The sequence below is a fragment of the Musca autumnalis genome, unplaced genomic scaffold (genome assembly GCF_047663935.1).
Source record: "Musca autumnalis isolate F117 unplaced genomic scaffold, ASM4766393v1 scaffold_4, whole genome shotgun sequence".
Taxonomy (NCBI): Eukaryota; Metazoa; Arthropoda; class Insecta; order Diptera; family Muscidae; genus Musca; species Musca autumnalis.
This window is the reverse complement of record NW_027411977.1, coordinates 212,547,696-212,572,748: the sequence shown is the minus strand read 5'-3', so window position 1 is coordinate 212,572,748 and position 25,053 is coordinate 212,547,696. Positions and strand designations below refer to the sequence as shown.

Here is a 25,053-nt window from a genome sequence, read left to right as displayed (position 1 = left end):
TAAAACGATCAAAACAAAGTAAATATTAATAATAGGTTGTTTCCATACTATGCACAGCTGTGATGGAGAATATATCAGAATACAGTTTACTACACCTAATTCTCCAGTTGCGGTATTAAGACGTATATTGTATTCATGAAAAGAAATTCAGTTATCAAAAATTATAAAACATTTAAATAAAACTTTGCAACAAAGTTCATTTTCAGATCAAAATATTCTACCAAATTGTATATTTTAAAATGTACTATAATAATATTTCATGGAGAAATGTTCTAAAACAAAGTTCACTATAAACAAGTAAAAACATATAGTAATATATAACATCTCTAGCTCCATTTTCAAAATTTTTGGAGCTGGGTAATCTACTTACAGAAGCGGATAGATCTTTCTAATTTATTTTCCCAAAAGGAATTAATTCCTTAATATAGTTACATAGTTTCGAGACTTTAATATAGTTCCATAGTTTATATAGATCATCCTCTTTCACCCATGAATTGGCACAAAAACAAATAAATTGCAGTATTACATCGCTGCATCGTGCATGTTATTCACTTTTAAGAATTCTAAATAATGAACGAAACGAAAAAAAAATATCGAAGTGATTTTGAAATTAAAGAAGGGAGATGTATGGAATTATGTGGAATTATATGAACGCAAGAGCTTGATATACATAGCGATCATGAATACTCACGTAGGGGCTTCTCACGAGTGAGTTGCAGCTCACGTCTCACTTCTCGACCTATCACAAATGACAAGAGAGGAGCGAAAAAAGTGAAGAAGGGTTCACAAGTTGGAAAATTGAAAATAGTGCCGCATTTTGTGAACCCTTGTAAAATAATTTGTGTTGCTATACCGTTATTTTATTTACAAATAATTTTGCAATTCGTATTTTTTTGTAAAACAATGCTTTATTTTAAATAAAATTAATATTTATAAAACTAAAAATATTTGTTTTCAACAATCCACTTTAAAAATACTTGGTAATTGATAAAAAAAATAATAAATGTTTGATATGTGGCAACATCTGTATCAGCTGTTTTTTGTTTTGACAGATATGTAAAAATTGTTTATTTACACCCGAAAAATTTCTGCAATTTGCAAAAAAGGGAGCAAATATCGTTTAAAGGTCATTAAAGCCCAATACACATCCAACGTTTGGGTAAAGTTTTGTGTCATTTCTGGTAAAAGAATAAAGAAAAAAGTTAAACTTGGCTGCACTTGTCTTTTATTCTTCTACCAGTAGTGGCACAAAACTTTACTCAAACGTTGGATGTGTTTTCAGCTTAAATGGCAAAAAAGAATGAAAATGTTTAATACTGCATTTTGAATGATGGTCGAAACGACAAACGATGAGGAATGCAAAGAAAACCAAGCAACATTTTGTGGAAGTTGTTCCATGCGATGCCAATATTTCACTGGATCTTTTGCATTGGTTCAAATGAAGTTGTGAAAGATCCCATCTTCAGCTTTTGAAGGAATTTCAAGAATTATAAATAAATACAATACGTTAAACATCCGATCTTTTCTCCAGCATTAGGACCAATTTTACGAATGCTAGGTACAATTCAATTGCTTTCTTCAACATTTGAACCAATTTCATATTGTTATCTTTCCTTTTGTTATGTTTTTATTTATAATATTTTTATATTTTACTTTATGAATTTAATCCTTCCTATTTTGACTTCTTCTTGTTCGTGGCATATGACATGACGAAGCGTTAGTGATGATATGCCAAAGGTTTGGTGATTTGGTATAGATGTCATGCCAAGGTGTTGGGTTAAGATACCAACCACCATTCCACTGGGTTATTGAAGACACCATCCAAAATGATTTGGATTATTTGGGGGCCACGGTCTTGTAAAATGAATGGGCGAACGTGTTAAAAAGTTGACATGTCTCTTGCACCCATGCTTGAATATCATCTTTGGCATCGAATATTTTGATTGGAACCTTAGCGAAAGAACAATTCAAACGAACTTACGATAAGTCACTTATCAGTTGCTGTAAAGTTTTTAAGTACCTACATATGTATGCACATTAAATGCCTGTTCCAGAATCTGCAAGAAGGTACTATTGGTACTGATTGGGTCCTCTTCCATTCCAGTTGCCCTCCTATGATTCTGAACCGCTTCCCATATCTGAAAAATATTGGCCAACTTCAACTCCGCCTCCAAATTACGCCAAACTCGATTGAGGTCTTCCTTGCTTCATTGATACACGGATGAACATGTATAGTTGCCAAAAGAATTTCTAATTGTTTTTTATTTGTTACATACAACGTAAAACACAAATAAATACCATTGATTATCATTTATTCGTTTTGGTCGATTTTTTCCTATAAAAAATGTCCATAATTGAATTGTTTTGTTCAACTAACCTTGATTTCTGTAGTGAGAGAAAATTGCCTCACATTCTCACTTTTTGGCATATATGATAGATACTTTTCTCACAAACGTGAGATTTGTTCTCCCTTATGTTGTTTATAATAAGGGAGGAGGCGAGAGTGAGAAAACTCACGGTGAGATGATGTTTATGATTGGGCTGATAGTTCCCGTAGCTCCTTAACCGGAATAGTTCCTTGCAACTAGTTCGTTCCGGAACTAGACAACTCTACAATTTTTATCCCAATTTCCATTAGTCTTGGACGCAATAAATATTTTATTAATGGTTTTGTGATCCTTTTATACCCTCCACCATAATATGGATGGTATAATTAAATTTGTCATTCCGTTTGTAACACATCGAAGTATTCATCGGAGACCCTATAAAGTATATACACTAGCGGTCATCTGAATAGGTTTGAATTTTTTTCTTTTTATATATTAAGGTATCTTCTGATGTGTTCGTATTGCAGATCTATACTATTTAGTTTTTGAGAGTCCTATACTATACCAACATTCCCAAGAAAAAACTTGACGGTGTTGCCATATTTTCGGAAAATATCCCAATTATAATAAAATATGTACAAAAAAGTGACCAATTTTTGCGATCATCAGAATAGGTTTGAATCAAATAAAATTGAAAAATTTTACTATCCAAGCAAATATTGCGCAGTTTTTTGATTTAGTTTAGTAAAATGGAACATTCTGATAAATCCTACAACAAATTTGACCCGCTTTATTTGGAACGTGGGTTCAATTCTCAACATTGAAAAGTTACCAAGAACTTTCAGATAAAATCAAGAAATATTCAAACCAAAACGTTTTATAAACATGCTTTAAATGACTTTTTGATTTCGTTAGATCTCTTCTGAGCTTCGAAAATTGTCTGAAAGCAAATACCAAGTGTAGCCATATTATTAGTATCGATAAATTAGAAAGGTCATTGAAAATAGTTAGTATTTTTGTTCAAGTTTCATTTTTTAACTATCCTTGCAGTACAAATGTATGTGTTATCATGCTCACAAATCCACCATATTTGACCACACATACCATAAATGTTCGAAAATTGGTATGGAAGAATGTTTCTTCGACGACAAAAAAGTAGAAAATTGTAATTCAGATGTAAGTCAAAGGGGCATGATATCACCGACTGTTATAGTGCTGTAATACCTATATAGTCAGGTCAAAAAGTTTTTTTCTGTTCACAAGTCATAAAACAAACACGAATAAGTACAAAAGAATGGACTACTGAGGTTATACAGCACTATAAAAGTCGGCGATATCATGCCCCTTTGACTTAAATCTGAATTACAATTTTCTACTTTTTTGTCGTCGATGAAACATTCTTCCAGACCAATTTTCGAACATTTATGATACATGTGGTCAACTATGGTGGATTTGTGAGCATGATAACACATAAATTTGTACTGCAAGGATAGTTAAAAAATGAAACTTGAACAAAAATACTAACTATTTTCAATGACCTTTCTAATTTATCGATACTAATAATATGGCTACACTTGGTATTTGCTTTCAGACAATTTTCGAAGCTCAGAAGAGATCTAACGAAATCAAAAAGTCATTTAAAGCAAGTTTATAAAACGTTTTGGTTTGAATATTTCTTGATTTTATCTGAAAGTTCTTGGTAACTTTTCAATGTTGAGAATTGAACCCACGTTCCAAATAAAGCGGGTCAAATTTGTTGTAGGATTTATCAGAATGTTCCATTTTACTAAACTAAATCAAAAAACTGCGCAATATTTGCTTGGATAGTAAAATTTTTCAATTTTATTTGATTCAAACCTATTCTGATGATCGCAAAAATTGGTCACTTTTTTGTACATTTTTTATTATAATTGGGATATTTTCCGAAAATATGGCAACACCGTCAAGTTTTTTCTTGGGAATGTTGGCATAGTTTAGGACTCTCAAAAACTAAATAGTATGGATCTGCAATACGAACACATCAGAAGATACCTTAACATATAAAAAGAAAAAAATTCAAACCTATTCAGATGACCGCTAGTGTATATATTCTTGATCAGGGTAAAATTCTAAGTCGATATAACCATGTCCGTCTGTTGAAATCAAGATTGGTATTGCAAATTGGTATTGCAAATTGGCTATATCGGTCCCCGATTTGATATAGCCCCCATATAACGGCACTACCTCCCGATTTTCGGTATTTTTAAGGTTTTAGCTTCATTATGGCACCAAAATGACTAAAATTTGGTACTTAGTATTCGTTGGGGGTATACAACTTTCCCCCAGAATTTTGTCGGTATAGGCCCAAGCCTTCATATAGCCCCCATAGAACGGTACCTCCCGATTTTCGGTATATTGAAGGTTGTGGCCTCAATATTCCTCCGAAATTGCTGAAATTTGGTATTTAGTCCTCATTTGAGGTATACAACTTTCCATATGAATTTTTTCGGTATAGGTCCACGCCTTCATATATCACCCATAGAACGGTACCTCCCGATGTTCGGTATTTTGAAGGTTGTGGCCTCAATAGTCATCCGAAGTAGCTGAAATTTGGTATTTAGTCTTCGTTGGGGGTATTAAACTTGCCCCCAGAAATTTGTTGGTACAGATCCACGCCTTCATATAACCCCCATAGAACGGTACCTCCCGATTTTCGGTATTTTGAAGGTTGTGGCCTCAATATTCCTCCGAATTTGCTGATATTTGGTATTTAGTCCTCATTTGAGGTATACAACTTTCCATATAATATTTGTCGGAATAGGTCCACGCCTTCATATAGCCCCCATAGAACGGTACCTCTCGATTTTTGGTATTTTGAAGGTTGTGGCCTCAATATTCCTCCCAAATTGCTGAAATTTGGTATTTAGTCCTCATTTGAGGTACAAAACTTTCCATATGAAATTTGTGGGTATAGGTCCACTCCTTCATATAGCCCTCATAGAACCGTACCTCCCGATGTTCGGTATTTTTAAGCTTATGGCCACAATAACGCATTAAAATGGCTGAAATTTGGTATTTAGCATTCATTGGGGGTATTCACCTTTACCCTCTAAATTTGTCGGTATAGGTCTACGCCTTCACTTAGCCCCCATAAAACGGTACCTCCCGATTTTCGGTATTTTAAAGGTTGTGGCCTCAATATTAATCGGAAGTGGCTGAAATTTGGTATTTAGTCTTCGGGGATATAAAGCTTTCTCTTAGATTTTTTTGGTATAGGTCCCACGCCTTCATATAGCCCCCATAGAACGGTACCTCCTGATTTTCGGTATTTTGAAGGTTGTGGCCTCAATATTCATCCGAAGTGGCTGAAATTTGGTATTTAGTCTTCGTTGGTGGTACACAATTTTCCACCTGAAATTTGACGGTATAGGTCCACGTCTTCATATAGCCCCCATAGAACGGTACCTTCCGGTTTTTGGTATTTCGAAACTTGTAGCCTCAATATTCCACCGAAAAGACTGACATTTGGTATTTAGTCTTCGTTTGTGGTACAAAATCGTCCACCTGAAATTTGTCGGCGTAGATCCACGTCTTCATATAGCCCCCATAGAACGGTACCTCCCGATTTTCGGTATTTTGAAGGTTGTGGCCTCAATATCCCACCAAAATGGCTGAAATTTGGTATTTAGTCCTCATTTGAGGTATAAACTTTTCCATATGAAATTTGTCGGTATAGATCCACGCCTATAGAACGGTACCTCCCGATTTTCGGTATTTTGAAGGTTGTGGCCTCAATATCTCTCCGAAATGACTGATATTTGGTATTAAGTCTTCGTTGGGGTATAAAACTTTCTACCTGAAATTTGTCGGTATAAGTCCACGTCTTCATATAGACCCCATAGAAGGGTGGCTCCCGATTTCCGGTATTTTGAAGGTTGTGGCCGTAATATCAAGCCCAAATGGCTGAAAGTTGGTATTAAGTCTTCCTTGGGGACAAACAACTTTCCACCTAAAATTTGTCGGTTTAGGTACACACAAACATTTTGTACCTATTATTGAAATATTTGTTGCATAAGAAAATATGTCAAATGCATAAATTTTGCATATGCAAAAATTTATGTATTTTGCATAATTTTGCATATGTCATATTTTTCGATTGCATTTTAATAAGAAGCCGAAAATATGCCCAGTCCCAAAATTTGACATGAATCGGACCAAAAATAGGGGTTGCCTAAATTTTTGCTGTCTATTCATTATTTATGGTCTCCAGATATGGAAATAATTAGGGCCACTCTTTCATACACTAATGTCTTAGTAGTATTTGTAGCCCTTGTAACTGTGATGCCTTTACTTACTGTAAGCCGGTAATATCCGATTTGTACTTTTCAAGCATATCCACCAATGGTTAAACTCCAACTTCTCTGTAAATAGTCCAAACTATCCAGGTGAAGATTCGCCGATCATAGTCCATAAGACGTCAACAGCAGAGGTCGGTCCACATGTCTTTCTTTAGTTTTTCTTTGTTCTAGGGCTTTTGCTACAGGTAAATAACTACTTCAAAGCCATATGTTTCAACGTTCCTATAGGTGAAAGTGTTATTCGATGTTTATAGACGGTAAAGACACACTCTGTTGATCCAGGGATCATAGACACTCAGACATGCATACATCCCGAGGCTCTCTATCAGTATTATGACGATTTGGCGTCCAAAGTTGGATTTTTTTGTTAAAACATCCTGCAGATTATTATAATTTCCATTTGTAGTAGTTGAGTCTGCCCCAAAAATGTTAATCTTCAAACTGCAGAGACCATAAAATGAAATTCACTTCAATCCGTTGTTCCTAAGAAAAGCTTACTTTTAGTCATAAAATTATGAATTGTTTGGAGTAATTCTCAGCAGATCGCAAATACATAAAAATAAAAATTTCCAAGAATTTTATATCGTAAAAGAATATGTTACAAAAATCATACGAAAATCTTCGCTAAAAGACATACAAAAATAAATTGAAAAAAGAAGCATAAACAAAATTGACCTCAATAACGAAGCCGCCTTACATGCTGTAAAATACATTTTGAACTTTAAAAGAAACAGATATGTAAAGCAGACAGGGGCGTAGGAGAAAAAAACCCGGGGTCCCGGGGTGAGGTAATTGAATTGGAAAAAATTAAAAAATGTTAATAATGTATTGGAATTTTTGATGCGAAGAGGTTAATTGAATTTTCCAATAGTAGATGCTAGCTGAATTGACTATTTCAACAGAAAAAGGAAGCTGAATTGACTTTTTCAATAGAAAAAGTTAGCTGAATAGAGTTCTTCAATACAACAAGTAATCAAATTGACTTCTTCAGTAGAAATAATTAGATTAATTGATTTTTTCAACATAAAAATTCAGCTGAATTGACATTTTCAATAGTAAAAATTAGCTGAATTGAACTTTCAATAGAAAAAGTCAGCTGAATTATTTATTTTTCAACAGAAAATGTCAGCTGAATTGACATTTTCGACAGAAGAAGTTAGTTGAATTGATATTATCAAGAGAAACAGTTAGCGGAATTTACTTTTTCAACAGAAAAAATGAGCTGAATTAACTTTTTCAACAGAAAAAGTCAGCTGAATTGAGTATTTTCAATAGAAAAGGTCAATTGAATTGACTTGTGCAATAGAAAAAGTCAGCTGAATTGACTTTTGTAATAGAAAATATCAGTCAATAGAAAGAGTCAGCTGAATTGACTTTTTCAATAGAAAGAGTCAGCTGAATTGAATTTTGTAATAGAAAAAGTCAGTTGAACTGCCTTTTTCAATAGAAAAACTAGCTGAATTGTGTGTTTCAATAGAAAAAGTTAGCTGAATTGGCTTTTCCAACGGAAAAGTCAGCTGAATTGAGTATTTTCAATAGAAAAGGTCAATTGCAAAAGAAAAAGTCAGTTGAATGGACTTTTCAATAGAAAAATCAGCTAAACTGACTTTTTCAATAGGAAGTGTTAGCTGAATTGACCTTTTCAATAGAAAAAGTTAACTGAATTGAATTTTTTAAAGAGTCGGCTGAATTGAATTTTTTAATAGAAAGAATCAGCTAAATTGCCGTTTTCAATAGAAAAACTTAGCTGAGCTGAGGTTTTCAATAGTACAGATTAGTTGAATTGAGTATTTTCAATAGAAAAGGTCAATTGACTTGAATTTTGCAATAGAAAAAGTCAGCTGAATTGATCTTTCAATAGAAAATGTCAGCTGAATAGGCTTTTTCAACAGAAAAAGTTTGTTAAATTGACTTTTTCAATAGAAAAAGTTAGCTGAATTGACTTTTTCAACAAAAAAAGGTAGCTGAATTGATTTTTCAATAGAAAGAGTTAGCTGAATTGACTTTTTCAATAAAAAAGTTAGCTGAATTGACTTTTTCAATAGAAAAAACTAGCTGAATTAACTTTTTCAACAAAAAAGTCAGCTGAATTGAGTATTTTCAATAGAAGAAGTAAATTCAATTAACTTTTGCAATAGAAAATGTCAGTCAGTACAAAGAGTCAGCTGAATTGTATTTTTCAATAGAAAAAGTCAGCTGAATGGACTTTTCAATAGAAAAATCAGCTAAACTGACTTTTTCAATAGGAAGTGTTAGCTGAATTGACCTTTTCAATAGAAAAAGTTAACTGAATTTAATTTTTTTAAAGAGTCGGCTGAATTGAATTTTTTAATAGAAAGAATCAGCTAAATTGCCGTTTTCAATAGAAAAACTTAGCTGAGCTGAGGTTTTCAATAGTACAGATTAGTTGAATTGACTCTTCAATAGAAAATGTCAGCTGAATTTGCTTTTACAACAAAAAAAGTTTGTTGAATTGACTTTTTCAATAGAAAGAGTTAGCTGAATTGACATTTTCAACAGGAGGAGTTAGCTGAATTGACTTTTTCAATAGAAAAAGTCAACTGAATTGATTTTTTCAATAGAAAGAATAGGCTGAAATGAATTTTTCAATAGAAAACGCCAGCTAAATTGCCGTTTTCAATAGAAAAACTTAGCTGAATTGAGGTTTTCAATAGAAAAAGTCAGATTGCAATAGAAAAAGTCAGCTGAATTAACTTTTTCAATAGAAAAACTTTGTTGAATTGACTGTTTCAATATGAAAATTGCTAAATTGACTTTTTCTTTATTAATTTTTTTTTTTAATTTTTCGTTAGCAGTGTTGACTGTATTAATTTTTTATAAAGACATTTTTTATAAAGACGCCCCTGCTGGTGTCAAAACATTAATGTTTCTACAAAAAACTTAACACTAATCCTGTTTCAATGAGCTCCAAAGCAGTAACGAAATAAACAACAACCTACAGACAGTCAGACATCCAGCCAAAGCGCTGGTGATCATTATTGACGATAACACTTAAAAGCCAACTTAATACATGAATGCAGTTTTGCAGTCAAAACGACCCAACATACCAAGACTTGCATACCAAAAAGTCATTGAGGACTTATTGCTACACATAAAGTTGTGGCTAACAAAACAAAGACAAAAAAAACTGCAACACTGTAAGCCCGACTTACCCATAATATGGCTTAACACCATACCTTTGTCTGCAGACAGGTTTGGTAGTGGTACTGCTGCTTAACAGGTCCCAAAATACCACCAACTCGACTCAAAATGAAATTCCAAGAGATGGAAAATAAATAAAATAAAACTCACATCAGCATAAATCCAGTCTTTAATAATTCTTGTTATTGTTTTATTGTTGTTTTTGTTGTTGTGTTTCATATATACTATATACAAAAGAATTAAGCACATTATTTATTCATTCATTCATTTGTTCGTTTGGCTTGCATTAAATATTTCAATGCATTTTTTCTCATTTCCACCACAAAAAAAAAAATCTTTACAATTCTTGGCTTTCGCGTTCTTAAGCAGAACTTAGCCATTCGTTCATACATACATCCATTCGTTTGAGACTATAATTATGGCTTAAGACTATAAAAAAACACTGCTGTTCAATAAATTAAAAAAATACGTAATTTACATTACAAGATAAAAAAAATATAATTTCAAATATAAAAAAATAACGTTTGCAACAAAACAAATAAAATCTTACTTACTACATACACTTCTCTGTACTACTACTGCACATACCTACATATACACATATATAATTCTAGTTATACTATATAAAACAAAATTGCTTAACTTAAATGAAAAACCTAAATCGAAGACAAATCTTGTCAGTCTCCGGCCCCCTATTGCCCCACCTCCATAGAGGTATAGATATGTTTTAAATACAGACTCTTTGAAGGTGGACAACAAATAAGACCACAAGTATGCTGTCCAAAAAAATTTACACAAATACAGGTTGTTTTCAAAACACACATAATTGATGGCGTGCAGATAATGTTGGGTGTAGGAATGAGTTAGAGACAATGAAGAATTTTGAGAAATAAAATTTTTCTAACGGAAACTGTGATTTCAAGCTAATTTTTCTATAGCAAAAGTCAACTCAGCGAAATTTTTCTATGGAAAAGGTCAATTAAGCTAACTTTTTCTATGGAAAAAGTCAATTCAACTAACTTTTGCTATTGAAAAAGTCAATTCAGCTAACTTTTTCAATGGAAACAGTCAATTCAGCTAACTTTTTCAATGGAAAAAGTCAATTCAGCTAACTTTTTCTATGGAAAAAGTCAATTCAGAAAATTGTAGATGAATACAAATTTTTCTATTAAAAACCATTGCTTCTATTAAAAACCATTTTCTATTGAAAAATGCTGCTGAATTCAATTTTTCTAAGGAAAAACAATGCTGAATGCAATTTTTCTACAGAAAAAGGTTGCTGAATTAGATTTTTCTGAAGAAAAAGTCAATTCAGCTGACATTTTCCATAGAAAAGGTCTGTTCAACAAATTTTTTAATTCAATTTTTCTATAGAAAAACCAATTCAGCAAACTTCTTTCAAAAGAAAGAGGCAACTTAACAACCTTTTTTATATAGAATATGTTAGTTCAGCGAACTTTTTCTATAGAAAAGTCATTTCAGCGAACTATTTCTATAGAAAAAATCAATTCAGCGAACTTTTCCTATAGGTAAAAATTAATTCAGCAAAAGTTTTCTATAGAAAAAGTCAATTCAGCGAACTTTTTCTATAAAAAAGGTCGATTCAACGAACTATTTTTGTAGGAAAAGCCAAATCAGTGAGCTTTTGCTCTATAAAAAGTGAATTCAGCCAACTGTTTTTATGGAAAAAATCAATTCAGCAAGCTTTTTCTAAAGGAAAAGTCAATTCAGCAAAGGTTTTCAATCGAAAAATTCAATTTATGGAACTTTCTCTGTAGAGAAAGTCAATTCAGCGAACTTTTTCTACAGAAAACCTCAATTCAGCAAACTTCTTCTACCAAAAATTCAATTTAGCAAGCTTTATCTATAGAAAAAGTCAATTCAACAAACTTTTCTTATAGAAAATGTCAATTCAGCGACCTTTTTTTATAGAAAATGTCAATTCAGCTAGCTTTTTTATGGAAAAAGTCAATTCAGCGAACTATTTCTATAGAAAAAGCCATTTCAGAGAGTTTTTGCTATAGGAAAAGTTAATTCAGCTAAATGTTTCTTTGGGAAAACCCAATTCAGCAAGCTTTTTCTATAAGAAAAGTCAATTCAGCTAGCTGTTTCTATAGAAAAAGTCGATTCAACGAAATATTTTTATAAGAAAAGCCAATTCAGTGAACTTGTGCTCTATGAAAAGTGATTCAGCAAGCTTTTTCTATAAGAAAAGTCAATTCAGCTAACTGTTTCTATGGAAAAAGTCAATTCAGCAAGCTTTTTCTATAGGAAAAGTCAATTCAGCAAAGATTTTCCATCCAAAAAAGTCAGTTCATGGAATTTTCTGTGTAGAGAAAGTCAATTCTAGAGAAAACCTCAATTCAGAAAACTTTTTCTATTAATTTTTTCTACAGAGAAAGTTTGCTGAATTGATTTTTTGTACCAGACGTGATACCAGACAGAATTTGTTGCTGAATTGGTTTTTAATTAATTAAAAGTTAGCTGAATTGCATTTTGCATAAAATTTTACTGAATTGGCCTTTTCTGAAAAAAGAGATTTGCGGTATAGATTCTACTAAAGTAACAGTTTGCTGCATTGCTGTTAAAAACAAGACCCCTTCAAGTGAAAAATTTGCTGAATTATATTTTTTACAAGGAAATGTGTTCAGGTTGCTGTTTTCATAGAAAAACTTAGCTGAATTGGCTTTTTCTATCTTAAAAAGTTTCCTGAATCAGGTATTCCCTTGAAAAAGTTTGCAGCAAGGACATTTCCTAAAAAAAAGTTTGCTGAATTGCGGTTTTCTACCAAAAACCTAGCTGAAATGGCCTTTTTATTTTAAAAGCAAGATTTTCATTGGAAAAAATTTACTAAAATTTGGCTGAATTATTTTTTACAAGGAAAAGTCCGTTAAAGTAATGTTTTGCTAACAAAATGCCGCTGAACGTCGTTTTTCGATGATTAAAGGTTTTCTGAATAGGATTTTCCATCAGAAAAGTTTGCCACATAGATATTTTTTAAAGAAAAAGTTTGCTGAATTGCGGGTTCCCACCAAAAAGCTTAGCTGAAATGGCCTTTTTAATTAAAGAAGTTCGCTAAGGAAGTTTTTCCTTAGAAAAACCGTTGCTGAATTAACTTTTGTACAAGGAAAGATCCGCTGAATTGATGTTTTCACTTTTAATTTCCGCTGAACATACTTCTGCTCTACAAAAAAGTTTGCTGAATTATTTTTCTATCGGAAAAATATGCCTCAAGAATAATTCTTAAAGAAAAAGGTTTGCTGAATTGTCTTTTTGTATAGAAAAACTTAGCTGAATTGACTTTTTTAATTTAAAAACACCATTTAGTGTATGCTTCTTTACGAAAATGTTACTAAAACTTGGCTGAATTACGTTTTTTACAACAGAAGTTCCGCTGATTTGTTTTTTTTTTTTTTTTTTTTTTGATATTTAATTTCCGCTGAATGTACTTTTTCGATGTTAAAGAGTTAGCTGAATTCTGTTTTTATTGGGAAACTTTGTCACGAGGATATTTCCCTAAGGAAAAGTTTGTTGAATTTTAGAAAAAAAAAACAACTTAGCTGAATTATATTTTTTACTTTAAGTACTTCACCAAATGGGTGTTTCTTTAGAACAAATAATGAAAACTTAGCTGAATAAAAAATTCAGCTGAATTATTGTTGGGATTTCTAAATTCCACAGAATTTACTTTTACCTATACAAAACGGTTTCGGCATTTGTATTTTCTAAAAAAAAAAAAATTTGCTGAATTGCCGGTTTCTACCGAAAATATTAAATATTGACATTTTTAATTTAAAAAACATTACTAAAAATTATTTTCGTTAGAAAAATGTCACTAAAACCTTGCTGAATTAACTTTTTGACAAGAAAAGCTCTGCTGAATTAATGTTTTGATACTTAAATTGCGCTGAATGTACTTTTTCCATGTTAGTGATGTTTGCCACAAAAACATTTCCAAAAAAAAAAATTAGCTGAATTACCGTTTTCGACCAAAAGCTTTGCTGAATTGGCATTTTTAACTTAAAAAAACTTTACTAAAATTATTTTCGTTAGAAAAATGTCACTAAAACGTTGCTGAATTAAATTTTTTACAAGAAAAGCTCTGCTGAATTAATGTTTTGATACTTAAATTCCGCTGAATGTACTTTTTCGATGTTAAAGGGTTAGCTGAATTGAGGTTCTATTGGAAAAGTTTGCTGCAAAGACATTTCTCAAAGAAAAAGTTAGCTGAATTCCAAATTTCTCCCATTTTTTTAATTACAAACACCACTAAAGGAGTTTTTCTTTAGAAAAATGTTACTAAAACTTAGCTGAATAAACTTTTTAACGAAGAAAGATTTTGCTGAATGTACATTTTCTATATTCAAAAGTTTGCTGAATTGGGTTTTTCATTGAAAAATGTTTGCTGAATTGGGTTATCCATTGAAGAATGTTTGCTGAATTGCCATCTTATACCAAAAAACTTAGCTGAATAGGCCTTTTTAGTTTAAAAACATCACCAGGACAGGTTTTCTTTTGCAAAATGTTTAAAGAATTTACTTTTACTGTATTAAAAATTTAGCTGAATATGTTTTTTTCTATACAAAAAGGTTTCCGCATGTGTATTTTCAAATAAAAAAGTTTGCTTAATTGCCGGTTCCTACCAAAAATATTAGCTGAATTGCCGTTTTTAATTTAAAAAACTTTACTAAAAATTATTTTCGTTAGAAATTGGGTTAGCTGAATTGGGGTTTTCATTGAAAAAAGTTTGCTGAATTGGGTTTTCCATTGAAGAATGTTTGCTGAATGTCCTTTTTAATATTTTTTTTTCTCATATTCCATAATCCTTTACTTTTTCCTACACCCAACATTAACCTACCAACCGATGGATTGCAACACATTCCTTAACAACGTGATCTGCAGCTCAACTCTTTTTGCTTCTTCTGAATGGACAGCTTGCAGTGGGCACTCACCAAATATGGTTAAGACAAGAATTTGCAGGCCAAATTGTGAATAGACGAAGAGAAAAAAACGACGATGCTTACAACTAGACAAAATATCATAAAAAACAATTTGTTTTTGCACGCAATTTCATTGGTTCGTATCGATTTTCAGTGTACTGCATTCGGCGGCCAACTCACTAGACTTCGAACAAATTTTCATTTTTCACCGAATAAATGAAAAAACAGGCAAAACCGCTCAACCGCTTGTTAGCGTTGAGCCATGCAGCCTAAGCATGCATCTTAAGGCATTGATGGAAGCTTGAAGCTTAGCTGGGTGATTGGTGATGACGATGATTGCTGTTCCTCTGGGGATAATGTTGATGCTGATGATGACGACGATGAGCAATGACGGCGGCTACTTTCACTCCTTTATGGTACATAACCATAATTGTGATAGGTCTGGGCATATTGGGCTTGTTGTTGTGCCGCTGCTGCAGCCACCGCGGCTGCTGTGGCATGAGGATGCGGCAAGTAAGGCAGTGTACCAAATGTATAGGCTGGCAAAACTGGTGGCGATGAGTTTGCCTTTCCCGAGGAGTTGGCTGGCGACGCGGAGGGTTTTGCAGGCGGTTTGGGGGCCACATTGGAGTTCAGGCGCATGGGTCGGCGCACAAATATGTGGGCCACATAGTTGCTAATAATAAAGGCAATGACGCAGCCCAATACAATGCCACCCAAAACATCGGACCAGTGATGCCAATAGTCGGAAATCCTCGAGAGGGCCACATACCAGGCAAACATAATAAAGGTGAACTGCAACAAGTGTTTCATCAGCTTCGAGGCCCGGGTACTTAATGTGGCCTGGAGATAGAAGGCCAAATACAGCATGGCATAGAAAAACACACTTGAGTGGGCACTGGGAAACGATTGGCCCACCTGGTTCAATTGAGATTCAGTGTAATTTTGACCCAAACAGGTGTAATCCTCAATATAGCGACCATAGTTAAAGGAATCCTTGCAGGTGGAACCATCTGGCATTTGGGGCTGGCAAACGGCAAAAAAGTGAGGCCTCAAGCGGCCCACTGTCTTCTTTGTGATATGGGTAGCCACCAAAGTTAAAGCCAACCCGAAAAGGTAATAACCTATTTGGGCATAACAATGCATTAAACGTTCGGCAAAACGACAACCGCCGCCACCGCTGCTGGAGCTCTGCTTTGAATTTGATTGAGGAGATTTGCGTTTTTCACAGCTGCTCGTCGATGGCAGGGGAGAAAGTTGTTTAAATAATTCTATTACCATAATCACGGAACAGGGCACGGCCAAGACAATGGCCACCATCACGGGTACCGTTATGGTGCTTTCTCTAAAGGGATACTGCAGTGACTCATCGTTGCAAAAGAATCCCCGTTTATGGGGTTTTAGCCATTTGCGTAATCCCAACTCGCACAGGCAGACACCGGCGAAGATCAGCAGGTCAAAGACAATGCGGGCAATGCTTTTTAAACGCTTCATAATCACCGTTCAGGGGAGGAAGTTGTTGTTAACCAAAAAACCGAAAATTCTTAGAAAAGTGGTAGCCGAATGAATCACAGCACGGTTTTGAAATGTTAGACAATTTTTGGTTTGTTTACACAATTTCCGTTATTTTTTTGGTAAAGTTCGAATGAATTCTGCGCAAACGCACACTTCTTGTAAAGCCCGGTTTCGTTTTTTCAGTTACAAAATTTTCGTTTCGATTTTCAATTTTCCACTCAACTGTAGGCGCGCTCTAACAACACCCGACCTTCTTCGTTTAGGTTTTCGTAATGACTAAACTATAAAACTCACAACATTGGCTCAGATGAAGGTGGCTGGTTCGCGCTTCGAAGACACCAACCAATCTACCGACCTGCCTGCAGCTGCTGCTGGTGCTCAGCCACTCTATTGTTGGTTGCTCACTTTATTATAAGACCAACTTACTCATCATGTTGTTGTTGTTGTTGCTATTGTGCCTACTCACCTACTAAGCAACGCTCAATGAATGTAAACGAACATTCGTTGTGGTCGAAACGCCAGCTGGACGGACATCCATACATACATTGTTTGTATGTTTCACGTTTTGTTCATCATAAAACCAGCCAGCTCTACGTATTTTGTTTATTTTTATACCCTCTTTTATTGTTGTTTTTTTTTTTTTGTTGATTTGTTTACCGCTCTCAGCTATGCAAAAAATGTGTTACCTACGTACCTCTCCGACAGTTTTTGTTTTTGTTAAAAATACACCCGATAACCAACCATCTCTGGGAATTACGCACTCTTTTTCTCAATCAATCTCAGTTATGCGAATGGAATTTTGCACAATGGGTTTTAAGGGGCTTACAAGTGGCTTAGGAATAACATGTTTGAGGTTATACAGTAGTCCAGATAATCTGTTAATTCGTTGTGAATGAATATTTGAAGTGTTAATGGGCTGAATAGGAATTCCTCATATGGAACAGGTAGCTTCCAAACGCTCTTTAAAATCCAAGCTTAAAGGTCTTAAGACTGAACACACATAACACGATTGGCTTCCTCGACAAAGTCATCGGGTGGATTTATATGTTAAAAGGAAAGATTACTTAAATATCTGATTTTAAGCCAAACCGATTACTGATACGAGTTCTTAAATAATTTTTCAAACGAATTTCAGGGGTCCATAGATGCACCGTTTCTTTCTTTCATAAAGGGTCTATATAAACAGTCTTCTTTTAGAAAGGGTCTATAGAAGCACCTTTTCTTTCAGAAAGGGTCTGTAGAATCACCCTTTGTTCCCAAAGGGTCTTTAGAATCACCCTTTGTTCCCAAAGGGTCTTTAGAATCACCCTTTGTTTCAGAAAGGGTGTATAAAAACACCCATTGTTTCAGAAAGGGTCTATAGATGCAACCTTTGTTTCAGAAAGGGTAAACAGAAGCGCCCTTTGTTTCAGAAAAGGCCTTGAGGAGCACCATTTGCTTCAGAAAGGGTCTAGAGGAGCACCCTTTGTTTCAGAAAGGTTGTATAGAAGCACCCTTTGCTTTAGAAAGGGTCTATGGTGCACCCTTTGTTTCACAAAGGGTCTGGGGAAGCATCCATTCTTTCAGCAAGGGTCTATAGATGTACCCTTTCTCTTAGAAGCACCGTTTTTTCAGAAAGGGTCTATAGAAGCATTCTTTGTTTCATAAAGGGTATGTAGAAGCATCCTTTCGCTATAGAAGCAACCTTTCTTCCAGAAAGGGTATACAGAAGCACCCATTGTTTCAGAAGGGGTCTATAGAAGCACCCTTTGTTTCAGAAAGGGTCTATAGAAGCACCCATTGTTTCAGAAAGGGTCTATAGAAGCACACTTTATTTCAGAAATAGAAGCACCCTTTCGTTCAGAAAAGGTTTACAGAGGCACCATTTATTTCACAAAGGGTCTATAGAAGCACCATTTATTTCAGAAAGGGTCTATAGAAGCACCCATTGTTTCAGAAAGGGTCTATAGAAGCACCCTTTGTTTCAGAAAGGGTATATAGAAGCACCCTTTGTTCCCAAAGGGTTGTTTCGAAAAGGTCAATAGAAGCACCCTTTGTTTCCAAAGGGTCTTTCAGAAAAGGTCAATAGAAGCACCCTTTCGTTCAGAAAAGGTCAATAGAAGCACCCTTTCGTTCAGAAAAGGTCAATAGAAGCACCCTTTCGTTCAGAAAAGGTCAATAGAAGCACCCTTTCGTTCAGAAAAGGTCAATAGAAGCACCCTTTCGTTCAGAAAAGGTCAATAGAAGCACCCTTTCGTTCAGAAAAGGTCAATAGAAGCACCCTTTCGTTCAGAAAAGGTCAATAGAAGCACCCTTTCGTTCAGAAAAGGTCAATAGAAGCACCCTTTCGTTCAGAAAAGGTCAATAGAAGCACCCTTTCGTTCAGAAAAGGTCAATAGAAGCACCCTTTCGTTCAGAAAAGGTCAATAGAAGCACCCTTTCGTTCAGAAAAGGTCAATAGAAGCACCCTTTCTTTCAGAAAAGGTCAATAGAAGCACCCTTTCGTTCAGAAAAGGTCAATAGAAGCACCCTTTCGTTCAGAAAAGGTCAATAGAAGCACCCTTTCGTTCAGAAAAGGTCAATATAAGCACCCTTTCGTTCAGAAAGGGTCAATAGAAGCACCATTTCGTTCAGAAAGGGTCAATAGAAGCACCCTTTCGTTCAGAAAGGGTCAATAAAGCACTCTTTCGTTCAGAAAGGGTCAATAAAGCACTCTTTCGTTCAGAAAGGGCCAAAAGAAGCACCCTTTCGTTCAGAAAGGGTCAATAGAAGCACCCTTTCGTTCAGAAAGGGTCAATAGAAGCACCCTTTCGTTCAGAAAGGGTCAATAGAAGCACCCTTTCGTTCAGAAAGGGTCAATAGAAGCACCCTTTCGTTCAGAAAGGGTCAATAGAAGCACCCTTTCGTTCAGAACAGGTCTACATAAGGACCCCTTATTTCAGAAAGGGTCTATAGTATCAGCCATTGCTTCAGAAAGGGTCTATAGTATCAGCCATTGCTTCAGAAAGGGTCTATAGTATCAGCCATTGCTTCAGAAAGGGTCTATAGAACCACCCTTTGTTTCAAAAAACGTCTATAGTAGCACCCTTTGTTTCAGAAAGGGTCTATAGAAGCACCCTTTATTTCAGAAAGGGTCTATAGAAGCACCCTTTATTTCAGAAAGGGTCTATAGAAGCACCCTTTATTTCAGAAAGGGTCTATAGAAGCACCCTTTGTTTCAGAAAGGGTCTATAGAAGCACCCTTTATTTCAGAAAGGGTCTATAGAAGCACCCTTTATTTCAGAAAGGGTCTATAGAAGCACCCTTTGTTTCAGAAAGGGTATATAGAAGCACCCTTTGTTCCCAAAGGGTTGTTTCGAAAAGGTCAATAGAAGCACCCTTTGTTTCCAAAGGGTCTTTCAGAAAAGGTCAATAGAAGCACCCTTTCGTTCAGAAAAGGTCAATAGAAGCACCCTTTCGTTCAGAAAAGGTCAATAGAAGCACCCTTTCGTTCAGAAAAGGTCAATAGAAGCACCCTTTCGTTCAGAAAAGGTCAATAGAAGCACCCTTTCGTTCAGAAAAGGTCAATAGAAGCACCCTTTCGTTCAGAAAAGGTCAATAGCAGCACCCTTTCGTTCAGAAAAGGTCAATAGAAGCACCCTTTCGTTCAGAGAAGGTCAATAGAAGCACCCTTTCGTTCAGAAAAGGTCAATAGAAGCACCCTTTCGTTCAGAAAAGGTCAATAGAAACACCCTTTCGTCCAGAAAAGGTCAATAGAAGCACCCTTTCGTTCAGAAAAGGTCAATAGAAGCACCCTTTCGTTCAGAAAAGGTCAATATAAGCACCCTTTCGTTCAGAAAAGGTCAATAGAAGCACCCTTTCGTTCAGAAAAGGTCAATAGAAGCACCCTTTCGTTCAGAAAAGGTCAATATAAGCACCCTTTCGTTCAGAAAAGGTCAATAGAAGCACCCTTTCGTTCAGAAAAGGTCAATAGAAGCACCCTTTCGTTCAGAAAAGGTCAATAGAAGCACCCTTTCGTTCAGAAAGAGTCAATAGAAGCACCCTTTCGTTCAGAAAGGGTCAATAGGAGCATCCTTTCGTTCAGAAAGGGTGAATAGAAGCACCCTTTCGTCCAGAAAGGGTCAATAGAAGCACCCTTTCGTTCAGAAAGGGTCAATAGGAGCATCCTTTCGTTCAGAAAGGGTGAATAGAAGCACCCTTTCGTTCAGAAAGGGTCAATAGAAGCACCCTTTCGTTAAGAAAGGGTCAATAGAAGCACCCTTTCGTTCAGAAATGGTCAATAGAAGCACCCTTTCGTTCAGAAAGGGTCAATAGAAGCACCCTTTCGTTCAGAAAAGGTCAATAGAAGCACCCTTTCGTTAAGAAAGGGTCAATAGAAGCACCCTTTCGTTCAGAAAGGGTCAATAGAAGCACCCTTTCGTTCAGAAAAGGTCAATAGAAGCACCCTTTCATTCAGAAAGGGTCAATAGAAGCACCCTTTCGTTCAGAAAGGGTCAATAGAAGCACCCTTTCGTTCGGAAAGGGTCAATAGAAGCACCCTTTCGTTCAGAAAGGGTCAATAGAAGCACCATTTCGTTCAGAAAGGGTCAATAGAAGCACCCTTTCGTTCAGAAAGGGTCAATAAAGCACTCTTTCGTTCAGAAGGGGTCAATAAAGCACTCTTTCGTTCAGAAAGGGCCAAAAGAAGCACCCTTTCGTTCAGAAAGGGTCAATAGAAGCACCCTTTCGTTCAGAAAGGGTCAATAGAAGCACCCTTTCGTTCAGAAAGGGTCAATAGAAGCACCCTTTCGTTCAGAACAGGTCTACATAAGGACCCCTTATTTCAGAAAGGGTCTATAGTATCAGCCATTGCTTCAGAAAGGGTCTATAGTATCAGCCATTGCTTCAGAAAGGGTCTATAGTATCAGCCATTGCTTCAGAAAGGGTCTATAGAACCACCCTTTGTTTCAAAAAACGTCTATAGTAGCACCCTTTGTTTCAGAAAGGGTCTATAGAAGCACCCTTTATTTCAGAAAGGGTCTATAGAAGCACCCTTTATTTCAGAAAGGGTCTATAGAAGCACAATTTGTTTCGGAAAGAGTCTATAGTATCAGCCATTGCTTCAGAAAACGTCTATAGAAGCACCCTTTGTTTCAGAAAGGGTCTATAGAAGCACCCTTTGTTTCAGAAAGGGTCTATAGAATCACCCTTTGTTTCAGAATGTTTCCATAGCAGAGCCCTTTTTTAGAAATGGTCTATAGAAGCGCTCATTATTTCAGAAAGTGTGTATAGAGGCACACTTTGCTTCAGAAAAGGTCTATTGAAGCACCCTTTGGACCTATACCGACAAATTTCAGGGGGAAAGTTTTATACCCCCACAGAAGAGTAAGTACCAAATTTCAGCCATTTCGGTGGATTATTGTGGCCACAACCACTAAAATACCGAAAATCGGCAGGTACCGTTCTATGGGGGCTATATGAAGGCGTTGACCTATACCGACAAATTTCTGGGAGAAAGTTATATACCCCCAACAAAGACTAAGTACCAAATTTCAGTTATTTTTGTGGATTATTGTGGCCACAACTTTCGAAATACCGAAAATCGGGAGGTACTGTTACAACCTTCAAAATACCAGAAATCCGGAGGTACCGTTGTGTGGGGGCTATATGAAGACGTGGACCTATATTGAGAAATTTCAGGTGGAAAGTTGTATACCCCCAAGGAAGATTTAATACCAAATTTCAGCTATTCCCGAGGGATATTGAGGCCACAACCTTCAAAATACCAGAAATTTGGGGGTACCGTTTTATGGGGGCTATATGATGACTTCAACCTATAACGAGAAATTTCAGGTGGAATGTGTTATAACCCTAACGAAGACTAAATACCAAATTTTAGTAACTTCGGTGGGATATTGAGGTTACAACTTTCAAAATACCGAAAATCGGGAGGTACCGTTCTATGGGGGCTATATGAAGACGTAGACCTATACTGACAAATTTCTGGTATAAAGTTGTGTACTCCCAGTGAAGACTTTATACAAAATGTCAGCCATTTAAGTATGATGTTGAGGCCACAACCTTCAAAATATCGGAAATCGGGAGGTACCGTTATATGGGGGTTATATGAAGACGTAGACCCATGCGGATAAATTTCAGGTGTAAAGTTCCATACCCCTAAAGAAGACTTAATACCACATTTCAGCCATTTCGGTGGGATTTTTAGACCACAAAACCTTGTATACATTTGTGAAATTTCTTGGTATAGGTTCACGTCTTCATATAGCCCCATGGAACAGTACCTCCCGATTTCCCGTATTTTGAAAGTTTTGGCCTCAATATCCCGCCAAAATGACTGAAATTTGGTATTAAGGCTTTCTTTTTGGGTTAACAACATTCCACCTAACAACAGCCCCCGTTAGCCGTCGTCATCAGAATACGCGAATCCCTGCAGTCAATCCAACAGCAGCCGTACACTCACCACTTAACACCTGCTGTTGCTGTTCCATTCCATGATAATGCACCCTTTTTGGCAATTTAATTGCAATGGATTCCGAGGTAAGATCGAGGAAATAGTGGACTTCACGAGTCGGAAGAATATCATGGTGGCAGCGGTAAGGAAACCTGGCTTAACAACAACTGCAGCTTCCGGCTTGTGATGGTTACAACGTACAGAGGAAAGACCGAACCAGAAGTGGATGTGGAGGATTAGATTTGCTATTGCACCAGTATGTTCAATACAAACCTATCTCGCTTGAGCCTGGTTCTAATGACTTATAGATGGAATGTATGAGGGTGTGGAACTGACGAGGTAGAATTGCTGAACGTATACATACAGGTTACAGGCCCAACATTAGGCCGCTTTGGAAGGTTCTAACCGTCTGTTCTTGGGGAACTTACACGTTTATCATGAGTTGTGACATTAGATCCTCGGAAACCACCAGAGTGGTATAGTGCTGGCTGAACAGATTGATAGCTCTACGTTGTGCACGATCAATGAGGACACCCCTACCAGAATTAGCGGGGGGGTGTCACAGTTCGCCAGATATAACCATCGTGTCACCCGGTCTGAAAAATGACGTCACCTGGCAACCCGACTTTTTTATTTGGTCAGACTATCTCCCATAATTGTCTCCATCAACAGACCGCCCGATTTCCTCAGCTCTGAACGCCGCACTTTCATCAATCGTTGGGAAGCTAATTAGCCTAGTTTCAGATAGTTCACTACTTACTGCTTCAAAGATCTGCCCTACCATTCTGATGTTTGGGTAGCAGAAAGGACGTTTTGAGACATCATAATTGCTGCAACCGTTCGCCATATACATATCTGCTGGTTGAAAGCCTGAATCGATACCAAACTTCCCAGCAAAGGCGGCGGGATTGGTAAATGATCGTGATGAGCATCATCGTGCCAACTCCAGTGACCCCAGAGTCAGAGAGCTGACACTGGAAGTTGTTCGGTGAGCATAAGCGGAACATGTGTGTAAATCATCTGAAGAGTTGCAACATTGGAGCCGGAAGAAATGAATTGTAGGCAACCTTTAAGTCACTCTCGAAACCTGGAAAGAAGGAAGACAGGACCTCAATCACGTTTGGCGATGCTACAAGAAGAGTACAACGTCGCATTAAATCTTTTCCTGCCAAGAATGGACGATGTTGCGAATGCCATCAGCAATTCTAGATCATCCTAGGCGTTTGGCCAAAATGGAATCTTCATGGCCCTGATGGAATGCTGAGACAGCTGGATATGCCGGTAGTCGGGTACCTCAGTAAAGGTGTCAAACTGTCGCTAGCCAAGTACATCGTTGCCGAAGTCTTTTAAATGCGCAGGGTGGTCCTGCTACTGTACCCAGAAAAGTATGCAAAGGTGAATAGTACATACCGATTTCGCCGTTGTTTCCCGTAGCAAAGGCCATTGGGGCTTTAATCCTAACCAACATTAGAAATAGCTATCCAGTTGCTGATCATCAGCATGGGTTTCCTAAGCAGTACATCACAACAACAACACTGCACGCCATCTCCACACATATCAGTCCAGGATTCAACCATTTACATATGTATATTTGTGGACGCCAGTCGTACGTGGACTTCAGGGCTATGACGTGCAAGTCCGTATAGTGAAACGGAGTTCCCAAAGTGAGTTGATATCTCCGCAACTGTTTAACCTCTACTCTTCTGTATTCCACCCTCTCCAGACGCCATTAGATAGTAACGTATGCGAATGATTGCACGATCTTGGCGGATGTCAGATGTGAAAGGCTGATCTTCTATTTGATTGATCTTGCCACCCTTTAAACGAGAAGAATAAAAAAATATCCACATGGACTGCAGAGGTGAGCACTGTATTGAATGTTATGGTCGATGGCAGAAGAATTCCGAACACAAATTACCTCAAGATTCTAGGGGTCATATTCGACAGCTGCTTCATGTCGTCCGCAATATGCGACAAGCTGACGTGTAGGAACAAGGGACTCAAGGTCAGCACTTGGAGTGCAGACAAAGAAACCTTGTTCACCACATATAACGCGATAGGTCGGTCTGTAGTAAATTATGCGGCGTCAGTGTAGTACTCGAATATAAGTGCAACGCGATGGAAAAATATTCAAATCTGTGAGAGTGTAGCCCTACGTGCAGCAGGGTGCCTCCTCATGTCTTCAGTGGACCACATACATGAGAATACAAAGATTTTTTCCAGTACAACAACATTATGGCATACTTTTGTTGCAGAAATTGATTGAGAGTTACCGCAGGAGACATTCTAATCATCATATGGAAGACAGGACTGCCCCACCACAGACGTGTAAGGAGGGATCT

General features: G+C 36.5%; 1 protein-coding gene across 1 annotated transcript; it reads right to left on the bottom strand.

The window, feature by feature from the left end:
* Positions 1 to 9,987: 9,987 nt before the first annotated feature.
* On the bottom strand, positions 9,988 to 16,664 carry LOC141400929 (putative phosphatidate phosphatase). Its single transcript, XM_073980633.1, has one exon. It carries the CDS (start codon positions 16,258 to 16,260, stop codon positions 15,178 to 15,180), a length of 1,083 nt encoding a protein of 360 aa, XP_073836734.1. The 5' UTR covers positions 16,261 to 16,664; the 3' UTR covers positions 9,988 to 15,177.
* Positions 16,665 to 25,053: the final 8,389 nt, after the last annotated feature.